The following is a 14782-nucleotide window of genomic DNA, read 5'->3' on the forward strand; positions in this document are numbered from 1 at the left end:
CATGTATAATATATTATATGTATATAATAATAACAATAATATAGAAAAAAAAATATATATATATATGCATATATAACTTATCTTCACTACATAAACCATATCTCCACTTCTCAAGTCACTTATCTACTAAACTCAATAACGCATGGCTTAAAAAAACTCAAGAGGGTACATGATCACAACATACAAGATAGTCAGAACCATAGACAACGTGGACAAGGACAGGCTGTTGACAAGAGGCTGAAAGACTAAGACAGGGGAGTGGGGAATGGTTGGGAGGACGAGGGGACACCAGGGGTGCGGATACCTTTAGAAAATACCGAAATATGTTAGGAAAATGAACTCGGTAGGCCTATGGGGAAGAGAAAGGAGTGAGAGAGCCTATAGCAGGAAGCAATTAAGGAAAACTCCACACACACGGGATATTGACAATGACAGACAACTGAAAATGACAATGTCAGCCTATAACTGAAAATGACAGTGGCAGTCCATGACTGAAGATGAAACTGAGTGAAAATGAGTAATCGAAAATGAATGAGCAAATGTGAGTGATAAAAAATAGTAATATAGAAAATGAGAGTGAAAATGAGTGAGAGTGGTGCGAGGGCAGACTAGGGTATTAGTGCGTTATCTGGGATCAACGCCTTTTATAAATCACTCACTGGGCTCCACTACCCTCAGTTAGGGCGAGACCCGCGGGCCTACAGCACTAACACTCTCACTCACCGCTAACACTTCTTAAACTTGGTGAAGCAAGTTGGGTGTCGTGAAGCAAGCTCCTGACACAAGGTGAATCAAACCGTGTTACTTGAAGCAAGCTGGTGGAACTAGATGAAGCAAACGGTAGCAGTTGAAGCTAAGTAGTGAAACATGGTGTGTATGTGTGTACTCACCCATTTGTGCCTGCAAGATCGAGCATTAGCTCTTGGACCTCGCCTTTCTAGCCTCCGGTTGTCTAGAGCAATGACTCCTGACCTATTTCCCTACCATATCTACTTTTAAAATTATGGAGTTTGCTTCTCCATCTAACCTGTCATTTTTAGTTTGCAGAGTCCTTACATAGGTTTCTAAAGGCAGTTCTGTTGTTAGCCAGCCTTGCATATGCCGCAGATGTTATTCTTTTGATGTGGGCTTCAGGAGACAGGTTTGCTGTGTTAGTAACCTCTAGATCTTTCTCTCTCTCCGTTTCATGAAGGACTTGACGTTAGAGTATCAAAGATATTGACGTTTGAGTATCAATGATCTTGACGTTTGAGTATCAATGATCTTGACGTTTGAGTATCAAAGATCCTGTCATTTGAATATTAAAGATACTGTCGTTTGAGGTTGAAACATCCTAGTACGTATGAAACTTTTCCATCAAAATGTTAATTAAAAAACAATTTTGTCACACTCGCAGTATATTCACGACAATTTGCACAGCGATTGAAAAAGTGTAATTTTCTACACAATTTGCAGTTAATGTATAAATATAAAGGAAAATGTATTGCCACATTTTAACCGTAAAGTAACATATTAAAAATGGACTTTTTTCGTTTGGTGTTGGACTTGGCGCCTGAAACCTCTCTGGAGGGTTATTAAGGCCACCACAACAGCCTATTGACCAGCCAGAAAGTATACTTTAGTCCTGAATATAGTCCATGACTAAAGTATACTCTCCGTGTATCTAAATGTATATATATCGCTGTAAAAGATGTATACATTCCATATACATTGAAGTAAATTGATAAGTGTTACATTTATGTACTTGATGAGCAATTATACTCACATAAATAGGTTGATAAAGTTATATAAATAATATATTATTAATATAATCTATAGTAATGCATTATTTATTTTTATTAAACTGTATTGTTGGATAGAATTACAATGTTGGGGTACTGTATCCATATCGCATGCGAACGGTCGCTGACTGATAGCACATTTACTCCATTCTCTTATCAATTAGGTCAAACTAATACGAGTAGCGAATACTTTTAATTGACTAATAGTGACTTTCAATGGTTTTGCTTTAGAAACAATTCTCCTTTTCCATTTAATGCAAATAATGAGAATCTAATGGTACAAACCTAGCAATATATTGTCTGCGCTTGACAACTGGGTGGTTCTGAAGGTTCAGGGTTAACCTTCAGAACCTTTTCTGAAGGTTAACCTTTTTCCTTAACCTAGGAAACCTTTTTTCCTTAACCTTAACCTTTTTCCCCCTAACCTTTTGAACCTTTTTCCTTAACCTAGGTTCAGAACTGAACCTAAATTCAGAACTTGAATTTAATAGAGAAGTCAACTAACCCGGAACTCTATTAAATTTCCGGGTTAGTTGACCTTTGTACCATCGTGTATGAGTCTTGACTGAATCTTCCGCTCTTGTCAGCGAATCTTCCTCTCTGGACTGAATCTTTCTCTGGATTGTGAATCTTCTCTATTCCCTGAGAATCTTCCTCTCCTACCTGAAAAATTACCACCTTTGTGTCTTCCTCCATCTATTCGCGAACTCCTAATAGCTCACTTTGTTGTCCGTATCATCTGTGGAGTCCAACAGGGCTCTGTTTTGTTCCGCAATTGATTTCCGTGCATTAATAATACTCACAGTGCGCAGTGCTACAACTATATTTTTACTGTATTCAATTTAAACTGGAATCATATGTACTGTGAAGTATGGGAAGTCCAATATATATAAAGAGTAAGTCACAGTAACGTGGGAGAAAATTAGACAAACCCACAAATCTGAAAATAATTGAAATTGAAATTGAAATAAGTTTATTGAGGTAAAATACACACAAAAGGATGAGGTAGCTCAAGCTATTCTCACCCCGTTCAGTACAACGTGTTAATACATACATAGACACACATCACAAACAATAAACATATTACCAAACATTCTGAAAATAAGGGAATTGATGTTTCGGTCCGTCCTGAACCACTATTAACTCGTGATTCGATGATAACGGTCCAGGATGGACCGAAAGATTGATTGATAAAGATTAAGCCACCCAAGAGGTGGCACGGGCATGAATAGCCCGTAAAATAGACCGAAACGTTGTCACCTCTTTTATATTCAGATGCGTGGGTTAGATATCTAAGTCCGGTACGTTGAGTGTTATCAAAGTTTGATATCGAGTACTTCGGAGACATTTCTGGTATCAAGTATGTGCTGATATGTTAAATATTTATTTGTTGGAATGATAGTTGGGGTTTTTCTCAATTTTTTAAAGTTGAAAACCGTAGCCTAAATATCAAGTGGATTGGGAGTCAAGAGGTTAAATTACCCTTCTTAGATGTCTGTAAAGAACATTTCACTCGGCTTCACTATTTTCACAAAAAAACTATCATACATTTAACGAACTCTCTAATTTAAGTAATCATTTGAATAAAGTAAAGAGAAGCGTTGTTTCAGGACTTTCCTAGACATTATCATGCATTACTAACTCTCGGAGGTTAGTCATTGAGAGAAATTAAACCTACGCTCGACATATCTACTATTTTCAATTAGTAGTTTATGTTAATTAGTTCTTTAGTAGAGCTTTCAAAGGTGCTACATATATTACCAATCACTACTAGGCAACCACAAATCGTTTCCAAGAAAAGATTAGTAATTCCATATCGTTAAAGCAGGATATGCCGTTAGGAACGACACCAGAGTTTCTAAAATCCCTTGCAAAGATTCCAACAAGGTTCACTATGGTGAGACAGTCTTGAGTAAAAAAAAATATTATTAAACACTCAGCCCGTCCTCCAAACACAGACCCAAAGTCCATTCCATGCACTCGCCAAACCCCCCTGTTTATGAATGAAAAACGGTTTATACACGACTCACAACTGATGACGTTCGAACACTTCTGGGAAAGACTGCTTCGCTGACGACTTTTGTTCGAATCACAACGCTGTAAATGCTTCACACTCACGTACTACAAATACAAGTAATCGCCAACAGAACCTAAACACCTAACCTAACCTAACCAGTGCCTAAATATGTACAATATAGTAATATAAAATAATATTTATTTATATTTGAGAAAATTCCTGGTTTGAATGAACAGCATGTTAACATTTATGAATGCGTGTTTGGGGTCGACCGCTGGATGGAATGGACTTGATCTCAGGAGACGAGTTGAAACACTAGAGGCACGTCACACATAGCCAACAAATTTCAGCATTATACAAGTACTGAAGTGATACTGAGCAGCAAATTCTATCTGCAACTACTGTTATAATATATCCTCAAAACTATGGCTATAAAAGAGACAGAATTAATTTGTATAAATAACAAATCTATTTTTTCCCTCGCGACAACACGAAATTTGGTGGGTGATTAAGGTGATATACATCAAGCCGCACCTGGTCTTATGCCCAGGTGTAGCTTGACTATCATAGTAAATATGCCGATTTCGTTATTATTTCCACACCCTGCTGATGAGCCCCTTCTTGGGCCGATTATATATATATATATATATATATATATATATATATATATATATATATATATATATATATATATATATAATCTTGTAACCATTATATACATAATAAGATTTATATTATTGTATTATGTATTGTATTATATAAGCAGGAGAAAGGCACACATAAACTGTATTGGAGGGCTTTATCAAAATCCTCAGATTAGGCAAAATTTTAATTAATTTTGTCAAAAAAGATGTTAATAATAAATAATCTAATGCGTTGTTTGTAGACATATGTTACTGAATATGAGAGAAAGGGTGAGATCAATTATTACAGCACAAATCTTCGTTATTTTCTTATGTTTTTCTTCACTTGAGAAATAAGTTGAAAAAGTAACTCTCCAAACTTCATTTAACATTTTTATTATGGCCTTACACTAAGAGATGCGTTTCGTTGACCCTGTCAACATCTTCAAAGGCAGGGTGCAAGTGGATTCACTTTACAACAGCCGAATGTATAACCAGATGTGAGGTGAAGTATCTCACTATGAGCCAATAGCCTCACCGAAGCCTAGTGGTTAGCACACTCGCTTCACTAATGAGTCAACCAGAGTTCGAACCCTAAGCAGAGAACGAGTGACTGGGAACCTAGGCAAAAAACAATTAAAAATTGACAGATCGCTTTCTGGTCAAACGTGGTGCTAAATAATCTCACAGGTTCCAGTACTTGGCTCGAGTCCTATTCCTCAATATGAAAAATGCTTCATGAAGCAAAAAATATTTTGGTAACATTTCCACAGGTGTCTCTAGTGGATTATGTTGGCCTACGTCCTGCTGTTAATCGCTCCACACCTTCACACTGATATCATCCCTTGATAAGATAACTAGTAAACACAGTCACCCGTTATCCCCAAGTTAATACAAGCAGTTTAAACTCACTTAATCCACTGACATTTCTATTAACAAATCACCAAGAAAATACACAAATTTATAAATCAATTATAATAAATAACGGTACTTCAATCTGTAATAAATATAAATAATATTCTCTACACATTAAAATTTTGAAAGTGACAATTAAATCATTTAAAGAAAAATAAGTATAACATTCAGGGGTTTTAAAGATCATGTTCTGTGATATATGAAACACTTGTTCACTGAGAATTATAATGTAGTATTGCCTTGTAAAACTTATGTATATATGATTTATATTGTATTTTCTTAAATAGATAAAAAAAATGTGACATTTACCATCATTTATCACTTAGAAAAGCATATGCAAATTAATGGCAACTGCTTAATCAACCCCTTCCACCGTCAATCGGTAGCTCTCTTTAACAGTAAGAATTTATGTTAGGACCTGGCAGGGGTGATAGAGCCCACGTTGAAACAATGGTATGAGCAATAATTCCTTTGTCGGGGACACAAAGCCTGGGTGTATATATACACTTGTTATCGAGGTTCCCTTCCTCTCGGTCGAACTATCCACACAAAAGGTGCATAACTCCCGGGTACCTGTTTATTGCTAGGTGAACAGGTGCATCAGGTGAAAGGAAACGTACTTACACCCTGCACTGTAAGAGGCTATCCTTGACTTATTCCTATACCATAAGAGGCTATCCTTGACTTACTCCTACACCATAAGAGGCTATCCTTACTCCTACACCATAAGAGGCTATCCTTACTAACTCCTACACCATAAGAGGCCATCCTTACTTACTCCTACACCATAAGAGGCTATCCTTGACTTATTCCTATACCATAAGAGGCTATCCTTACTTACTCCTACACCATAAGAGGATATCCTTGACTTACTCCCATAATTTTATTTCAGCAACTGAATAATGGGAGCCCTTGGAGGAGCCCAAGAGAGAAGAGCGCCGCAAACAGCAGCAGCAGCACCAGCAGCAGCACCAGCAGCAGCACCAGCACCGGCACCAGCAGCAGCAGCAGCAGCATGTAGAAGTATTGGACGTGGCAGTGCTCGCCTGGCGGTGCTGTCGGCACTGCTGCAGGCGGTAGTGCTGATAAGGGTGACGACGCAGGCGACGGCCCAAATAACAGAAGGGATTGAAGCCCTCCAAGACTTGATCAGCACCGACCCTCAGCTGGTGAGCCTCACATAGACAAAAAAATATTATCCATAGCTAGACACAACAGAACTAGAGGTCATAAATGGAAACTCAAGAGACACAAAACTTAGTGTTAATGTTGTCAAAAACTGGAATGGGTTAGACGAGGAATTTTTTGTAGCTAAATCAATTCGCAATTGATTTAGCTTCAAGATCTAACAGCTGTGGTCCAAGAGCTAACAGCTCGAACCTGTAGATGCCCAACCACTTGGGCTGGACGGTAGAGCGACGGTCTCGCTTCATGCAGGTCGGCGTTCAATCCCCTTCCCCACGTCCAAGGGGTTAAACACCATTCCTTTCCCCCCGTCCCATTCCAAATCCTTCCCATCCAATTCAATGTTGTCATTGCGTACCTTCACTGGAATATCTTCTGTTCATTTACAGGAAACATTTTTACGTGTCCTTAAGTCGACAAATAAATACATATTCATGTTATACAGTTGTTCTTGTGAATGTATAATTCACAACCATCCTATAACAACATGGTTCATTCATAATCGTCTTCACGGGAGACATCTCCCGTCACGCAGGGAGCAGTTGCACCTCCACAGATCTCCAGCATCAGCTCTTGATACTGGTAATGGCTCAAAAGGGCCACCACTAACGGGCTATTCATGCCCGTGCCACCTTTTGGGTGCCTTAATCTTCATCAATCATCAATAATCGTCTTCATTCAACCTGTTTTCATAACCATTTATACAGTACCTATTTTATTAATTTCGCTTCCACTTGTATATTATACGCACACTTTCGAAATCATTTCAGACACTTTCATAATATTTCTGCATCAATTTTTTTTTTATCGTGAGCGCTGTTTTTCCACATGGGGTCGCCCGCATGCGCATGGGTCAACAGCTGTGCCTCTACGTCACCTGTCAAGAGCCCGTCTTGGCCTCTGACTGTCCAGAAGGCACTCTCTATATGGAAGGCGTCGCCCAGTTCGGCTGCTGCGGAGCCTGCGTCAGATTCAGAGGTAAGTCCCGGACGGGAGAGGGTACTGACCCTCTCCAGTTTGCAACCTAACAACAGTTGACTAACTTCCAGGTACGTATATAATTTTTTTGGTCAACAGACGCATCAGGCTATGAGAAAAGTGCCCGACCATTTGTCTCGCCTGGCGATCGAACCCGGAATTCCCAATTACGAGTCGAAAATTTGTACTTTAACCCTCGTTTCATGACTTCCAGAGAAAGGCGAACCTTGCACGGGTGCCATCGACGACAAATCAGTTGGTGACGTGCCCATCATGGTCGGGATTAGCTCAGCAAGGGAAGACAACGTGGTGGAGTCCTCCTGGTGCAACCATACATATTTCTGCACCTCTCAGCACAAGTGTCAGCCTAGTAAGTTGATGTGACTCGCTCTTGTTTCTCTGTGCTTGTTACACTGGCACACTTTATCGCCTCTCTCACATTGTTTATATCTCTCAATGTTAAGTTCATTAAAGTGGTAATCAACAGCACAAGCTTGCGAATAAAGATGGTGTGAAGTATGTGCTGCTGTGCCCATCATGACAACTGTTTCACATGAAGAGCCGACGTCCCGAACATATCTGCGTCTTCCACGAATCCGGTTTTGTTTTTTTAATCCGTTTTTTTGAAGGAAAATCCGATTGACAGATTTTTTCCGGATTTTCGCTAAAGTCGCTATTATGGGGCCCACTTATGAAACAATAATGAAGTGAAGATGAGGTCTGAACAATTAGAAGATTAAGGTTATTACAATACATTCAAAACATATTCGTTTATATTTTCGATTTTTTTGTAATCCATCAAAAACATTTATGAATCTACAAAACAAAAAAATTGTTCAGTTGACCTAAAAAAAATACACTTTAGTGCTAAGACCAAATTAAATTTTACACCTAGACTAGGCCTTTATGTAAAATGTATTAAAGAATAATAGCCAGATTACCCTAGATCCACTTAGCATCGTGTCTAATGAGTCCCCTTGATTCTATTCCTTCCTCTCTTTTACACATTCCCTTCAGGTCATATCTCTCTCTCATTCCCTCTCACACACTCCCTCTATATTTCATACACGCCCTCCGGGTTTTCTCTTATGTCTAGTAATCACATGTCTTCAACCCAACATCATGGCCAAGCTTGCCCAGAGATTGGCTAACATTGATCTAATTACCTTTCACAGACTCGCAAGATAAAGGCTGCCTCTTAACCCAGCAAAAGTACGACGAAGCCATAAACAGTGATGCCTACCTTCCTTACCGTGACGACTACCGCTGGAGGCCCGATTGTACCCCCCAGAATGAGTACGAAGCCAAGCAATGCAAGGGACCCAGAGGGGAGCAGGATAAAAGGTCAGCTAGCCTAATAGGCAGAGTGGCACAAATTTCCAGCTAGACAAAGTATATATTATATATTATATGAACATGGAAAGATGCCTAAGATGACTATGACTATAGTATGCTTAACGAAGTCTTTGTACAAGGTGAATGTCTTCCCCGGCAGGTGTGTGTGTGTTGATCCAGAGGGCAACAGAATCTACGGAGAAGCCTTCCCAGAGCAGAAACAACTTTATAACTCCATGAACTGTAGTGAGTATCTCTCTCTCAGTCCCGGAGCAACTTTAATTTTTGTAAAGCCTGAACATTTCTTTTCGTCAAGAATAAATCTTTGTAAAGGCATAGTTGCTCATTTAACAGTGAAGTATAAATGTCTGATTAAAAGTAAATCCTAACATATAGTTTGTTAACGCTTGGCAATCAAATATAGCAGGAAAATACATTCCTAGTCCATTGGTCAGATCTGCGGACGATACGCAAAACTTATTTAACTCATATTGAACTCTACAAATATTTCCCAACAGCTTGACTAAGAAAAATGAATGTATACGATAATATTAGTTTTGCTGTGGGTCAGAGTGTTCCCGGCGAGTGTGGGAGCTGCAGCAGGCAGGGAAGACTACCATAACCCTTCACTGCCTGGAGAATGGTAACTACGAGCCCCTGCAGTGTGAGGACGGCTGGTGTTACTGCATAGACCCGGTCACCGCTATTCCCTACGGCAATAATCTACCCGAAGCTGCCAAGCACTTTCTTCACTGCTGTCAGTTCTATTTCTATTTCTAATGTTAAATAGTTTAATGAGAATTTAGGTTTATTGTTATATGTAGCCGATATTAAATTGTTTAGTTTAGAATCTCTAAAATTAATAGCCAAGTGTGTGGTATACATTAGGCTACCCAGTCGTTTGTTAAATGTAAAGTGCTAGCCTTAGGTTCTTATGGAATATACAAAATCCATTTACTGAAACAAATTGGGGAAATATTCGAATGTCAGTAGTTATGAGTCGTGTGTAAACCAGTTTTCACTCATAAACAAGGGCTAACGAGCATTTGACCTTTGTGAAGACGGACTGAACGCTTTACACGCGACTCTTAGACTGATAACGTTTAAACATTTCTGGAACAGTACTTCGCTAACAATCTGTTCGAATGATAACTCTGTAAATGCTTCACCCACGTACTACAGATAGAAATAATTGTCAATAGAATCTAAACATCTAATCTAACCTACGACTAAATATATACACAATATTCTAATATACATTAATTTTTATTTGATAAAATTACTATTTTGAATGAACGACATATTAATACTGATGAATGTGTCTTTGGGGTCGACAGCTGGATGGAATGAACATAGCCTGAAGACGGGTTGTGTTGTTAAGAGTTAGAATTGATGCAGTTGACGGAGAGGGTTGGATACTGTAATGGTGACCGCTCATCGTCGCTGTTCTATGATGCTATGCTTAGGTTTGTCCGTATGGCACTCGGCAAGGCAGATCCTGAAGCATTAAGCATTACTTAAACTGATCCTCAGCATTACTTCGGCAGATAATAGCACAGTGACGGGAGAGCAATACCTGCGGCGGTGTGAGAGTGAGTACGTAGCTTACGTCAAACTGTCGGAGCATATGGCCTTGAAGGGTGTGCGAGGACCCTACAAGCTCCTGGTCTGCGACCCCGACGGGTCCTACAGCGCCAGGCAATGCGACATCAGCTCGTGAGTTTTAAAGAACCTTGGGCCGGATTTACAAAACTATTATTGTTTACTTATGATAGTTTAGTTTAGTTCATTTATTATGCACCTCATACCCATCTTGTGGGCGGTAGTGGAAAGGGTTACAGAGGCACATAATGGGCTCAGGGACTGAACCCCACAGTTCATTTAGCTAAGCAAGTTACAAAATTCAATAGGATATATGTACCATTTTATCAGGATCAGGGTGACTTAGTTGGCATTTACGAGATCGTCCTCAACTCATAGTTATTATTATGAACGACTTCATAAGTGCTTAGGCGTTCTTAAACTATGAGTATTTAGTAATTACCGGCTAAGCTGCCGGTGGAGGTATCTTGAGAATATTGGCCTTATATATAAAAAAAGACCACCGATATGTGTCTAGTGAGGCAGGCAATCAAGGAGGGCAGTGCATACTCAAGATATACATACTTGATACATACTCAAGATGGGAGGGAACTTGTGCTTCATAGATCTGCATCTTGTACCTTCTAGACACTGCTGTATAGAAGGTACAAGATGCACCATGGGGGGGCTATAATTTTCCTGGCTGCCTTCCTAAGAGACTGCACATGGCTCTCACTGTAGACTTCTACTTCATCCCTATGATATCAAGTTCATCACTGAGCACTAGATGGTTAATAAACCTTGTAGTAGTCAGCATTTCTGCTCTTGTATATGTAAGGGTTAGATTGCAGCCATCAGCACAGGCCTGAGCTTCAAGGACTAGCAGTAGTAGATCTCTGGTGTGTGTTCAATAGTACACTGAACACACACACGTACAGACTGTAATTTTTCAAGAACAGATAAAACAACGCATTTGTCCATGTTCTGAGCCTTCATCATTGACTATCATCAAATATACTTCTGTACTTTCTCTTCACCATTCGTTCAATATGACTAAATACACTGCATCGAGCAGTCTGACTGACTAGACCATCAACCAGGAAGCCTGGTCAGAGACCGGGCCGCGGGGACGTTGATCCTCGAAATCATTTACAGGTAATCTGCTTCCAGGTCTTACGATTGGCTGACTTTCATGTAATCCCTTTCAAATATGTTGGGCATTTTACTGTCTGGCTTAATGAAATACATAAACGAGATGTAATTAAACAAACATTTTAGTGGATACCAAACTAATGTTGTTCTGATATCGTTTTTAACCTAAGACCAAGTATGTTTTCACAGATAAGCAATCACATGATTTAAATTTACACTTGCTAGGCTTTATCTCTCTTCTGCACATGCAACTGTAATGTGTGTGTTTTGATTTACCCTTTACTACCCAAATAATTTCAAATCGGTGCCTATATAACATTCCATACGAGGGCATCTGTATATCAGCCCTCGATCATGGGTGCTTAATATCTATTTATAAAGCCCACGGTAAACCCGTGGAACCACCTACCCGCCGAAGCCGTAAACGCCAAAACTCTGCTGGGGTTTAAAATACAGCTGGAAAAGATCAGGGCAAATGAGGGAACCTTTGACAAACCGTCGGCTTCCTGTCCTCAGCGAGGCCCTCAGGTAAATTAAAGAGTTTACGTGATGGATCGAGATCTGTCATAGCGAGGCTGATGTCGACCCAAGTTGTTATCGTAAAAAAAAACTCGTAACGCTTCGCAGCTCAAAAACTGATCAATACATGCACACTAAAGCCCCTATGACTGAGGAAAGATGTACAGGTTTCGTAGGTAGGCACTTCAATGCTTGACTAATCGTGACCTAGGTAACCTAGCTCCAGAATTCAAAACAGAATTCTTCCGACATGTTGTTATCGCGTTGGAGGTTGAGTACCTTAGAAAAATAGATAACTGGTGTGATGATACATAATGCAACCATGCTAGTGTTATTGTAGTGATGGGAGCCGTGGTGTGTGTTGCAGGTGTAAGTGCTACGACAAGTATATGGACCAACCGGCTCTCACCGGGTCCAATTCTCCAGGCTGCCGTGAGTACTTCCTCCTCACCAAGGGATTCAAACCTCTCTCTTGATGTATTCATTTAGCAAACAGAGCAGTTATAGCTGCATATTAGAATGAGACCTGGGCAGTTAGGTGGGAGGGAAGTATCAGGATGATAACATTGGGGACATAAAATAAGAATAATATATTGTAAATATATAATGACAATGTTTAAGTTTGTAACTAGCCGTCTGTCTCTGTCTGTCTGTCTCACATAGAGTGCGCACGGCACACGAAGCTGTACCAAGATGCAGGCGTCATAGTACAGCTCCAGTGCCAGTTGAACAATGGGAACTATACTGTTCATCAAAAGCAAGGAAATAGCGGGCTCCAACAGGCAGGAACAGTGTTCTGTGTCGACGATGATGGAGTTCGCGCCGGCCCTCTGGTGAGTTCAAGGTGTAGGTGTTGGGGTGGTGGTGTAGGTGGTGAGGGGTTGGTGTAGGTGGTGAGATGGTGAGAGTAGGTAGAAAGCGTAGGTGATGTGATAGTGTAGATGGTGTGATGGTGATTGTAAGTGATGGGATGATGAATGTACGTGCTGGGATGGTTGTGTGGGTGGTAGGATGGGGACTGTAATTGGTGAGATGGAGAATGTAGTGGTGGGATGGAGAGTGTAGATGTTGGATGGAGTGTAGATACTGAAATGGAGAGTGAGTGAAGATATATAAACTCTTTTTGTATATTAGGAGACATCAGACAACTTTTTGCAAGTTGTATACCTAATTATGAACAAGAAAACCTAATATATATATATTCATGAGAATCTCTAAAATATATTAAACATTTATAATATATACAGTAATTAATATTCTTGAAAATAAAGTTGGATTCATACATTTTTAAAGCGGCTTTCTTCTTAGGTCTATCCTAGTGTGCATATATAATCATCTGAACTCGGATTCTTTATACAAATAGGTCTACGAAACCTGGGAAGAGAACCTACTGTGTAACACTGCCGCAAGCTGTCAAACCAATGGAGTTGGTTGCGAATCGGCATGCTCCAATTGCGATACTACTGCCTATGCAAATTACGTAGAGTGACCAACTGCCTGACTTCACATACCAGCAGTGACTATGATAATCTACCTACCAGCAGTGACCATAATAATCTACCTACCAGCAGTGACTATGATAATCTACCTACCAGCAGTGACCATAATAATCTACCTACCAGCAGTGACCATAATAATCTACCTACCAGCAGTGACAATAATAATCTACCTACCAGCAGTGACCATAATAATCTACCTCCCAACAGTGACCATCCTATTTCAAGTGTGAACGTGTTCTCTATATCACAGGCACTAGGCTACAGAAACTTTAAACAGTGACTGATCTCTCCTAGGCTAAGAGCGAATTTGGACCGACCTTCCCCAAGTGTAAACTGTGACCAGTCTACCCCAAATGTTAACACTGATCAAGCTACCCCAAGAGTAGGCAGTGATGAGTTTACCCCCAAGTGTTAACAGTGGTCTACCCCAATGGTAAACAGGTATCAGTCTACCCCAGCTGTGAAAAATGACGAGCTGCTGGCTGGCGAAATTGACATACTGTCCCCGTTTTCTGTTTTGGGTCCTCTGGTAGGTTAGGATAAGGGCACTAACCAAGTACAGGACGCAATCAAGTATGAACCACTATCAGGCATGAATAGAAAAATATCCAAAAGAAAATTAATAAAAGTCACATTGCTGTTGTGTTTAATGACATGTATATATATATATAATATATAATCATATCGCTAATTTAATTACTTAGTTAATATCGCTAATGGAAACTCTTTAACTGCATATAATACATTATCATTACTGCAATCTTACAAATATATTTAATGTTAGGTAACGCCAAACGGAAATATTTGTAATAATATTGTATACACTAAGCAATATTAAATCTAACAATCTAAACAATATTAAATTCTGTAGATGCTATAATAACATAGCATCCACAGAATAATATTGAATGTACAAAAGGCATTTTCCAATGCACATTTTTTAATAAAAATTCCAAGCATTATTTCGTTTATAAACCTATAAAAAATATGCTACGCAACTGCTAAGTCCGCTCCACAACTGACTAAGTCACCCAAACAGCTCAGGCAGAACTGCACCTCAAGGAACTTGACAGCGACGTCATTCTTTAAACATAACATTGTTACTACAACCTATTAGAGTGACATCATAACATACACTCTAATTTTACATTCTAATGTAGTGATGCCATACCTAACACCCTAGTATGTCATCCTAGG

At 39.5% G+C, this 14782-nt stretch overlaps 1 protein-coding gene across 2 annotated transcripts; it reads left to right on the plus strand.

Annotated features, from left to right (window-relative positions):
- Positions 1-682: 682 nt before the first annotated feature.
- Positions 683-14545, plus strand: LOC123772698 (uncharacterized). Of its 2 annotated transcripts, none has more exons than XM_045766028.2 (11): positions 683-786; positions 6229-6505; positions 7382-7499; positions 7714-7869; positions 8675-8843; positions 8995-9080; positions 9406-9591; positions 10382-10550; positions 12454-12518; positions 12750-12919; positions 13450-14545. In XM_045766028.2, the coding sequence occupies exons 2-11, from the start codon at positions 6239-6241 to the stop codon at positions 13573-13575; spliced, it is 1512 nt and encodes a 503-aa protein (XP_045621984.2). In that variant the 5' UTR covers positions 683-786; positions 6229-6238; the 3' UTR covers positions 13576-14545. The 2 variants fall into 2 exon arrangements, with proteins under 2 accessions (XP_045621984.2, XP_069189628.1); XM_069333527.1 differs by having other exon boundaries at positions 742-870.
- The last annotated feature ends 237 nt before the right edge of the window (positions 14546-14782 follow it).

The sequence above is a fragment of the Procambarus clarkii genome, chromosome 4, assembly GCF_040958095.1.
Source record: "Procambarus clarkii isolate CNS0578487 chromosome 4, FALCON_Pclarkii_2.0, whole genome shotgun sequence".
NCBI lineage: Eukaryota > Metazoa > Arthropoda > Malacostraca > Decapoda > Cambaridae > Procambarus > Procambarus clarkii.